The sequence below is a fragment of the Crocuta crocuta genome, unplaced genomic scaffold, assembly GCF_008692635.1.
Source record: "Crocuta crocuta isolate KB4526 unplaced genomic scaffold, BGI_CrCroc_1.0 scaffold334, whole genome shotgun sequence".
NCBI lineage: Eukaryota > Metazoa > Chordata > Mammalia > Carnivora > Hyaenidae > Crocuta > Crocuta crocuta.
In genome coordinates, this window is record NW_027533260.1 from 1,884,601 (window position 1) to 1,885,305 (window position 705).

At 60.0% G+C, this 705-nt stretch overlaps 1 protein-coding gene across 1 annotated transcript in view; it reads right to left on the reverse strand.

The window, feature by feature from the left end:
• Positions 1 to 6: 6 nt before the first annotated feature.
• The window catches only part of ATF5 (activating transcription factor 5), a 4,026-nt gene continuing 3,327 nt past the window's right edge, over positions 7 to 705 (reverse strand). Inside the window, exon 4 of the mRNA XM_077747143.1 lies at positions 7 to 702. Within this exon, the coding sequence (XP_077603269.1) occupies positions 456 to 702 (247 nt within the window). The 3' untranslated portion in view covers positions 7 to 455. The remainder of the gene's footprint in view (positions 703 to 705) is intronic.

Below are 705 nucleotides of genomic sequence, written 5' to 3' on the forward strand. Positions count from 1 at the left end.
CAGCCCATCTACCTGCATTTTCACCTGCTCTGTGAACTTGGCCACCTTTTGGCTTCCCGCCCAAATTTCTATCCCCAAGGTCACTTGGCTCGCTTCTTTTGGTTCCATCATTATTCAGGGGCCGTTCTTAAAGCGCTCCCTGACTCAGTCCCCAGCTGGCTCCCGTTTGCTCCACATTCATTCTGCATAGCTTCCTGGCCTCGCTTCCCTGTTGGACAGGCTGGGTTTGCAAGCTCTCCCTGCTCCCCAAAGTGTCTGCAACCCCCCCTCAGCTGTTCTGGGCGGGAGAAAGGGGGCAAATTCAGAATCGGACGAGAGAGGGGTCAAAGATAAAAGGCGAGCGGGAGCGAGTCGGACAGAAAGGGGGGGATGGCGGAGGGACCCTCCTCCCTCAGCCCCGGCAACAGAGGCGAGCCAGCGCTGAAGACCAGCGCCCCCTACAGTCTGAAGCCCCTCTAGCTGTGCCGGGTCCTCTGGCTCCGAGCCTTATACACCTCAATGAGCAGATCCTTGACGTACTGGATCTCGCGCTCCACCGACTCAGCCCTCTCCCTCAGCTCCCGGTTTCGAGCCTCCAGCCCCTGACACTCGCCCTCCAGGGCCTCGCCCTCAGCCCGCTTCCTCTGGCGGTACCTCAGAGCTGCTGACTTGTTCTGGTCTCTCTTCTTTTGCTTGCGGTCCCCTCGGGTGGTGGCAGGAGAAGGG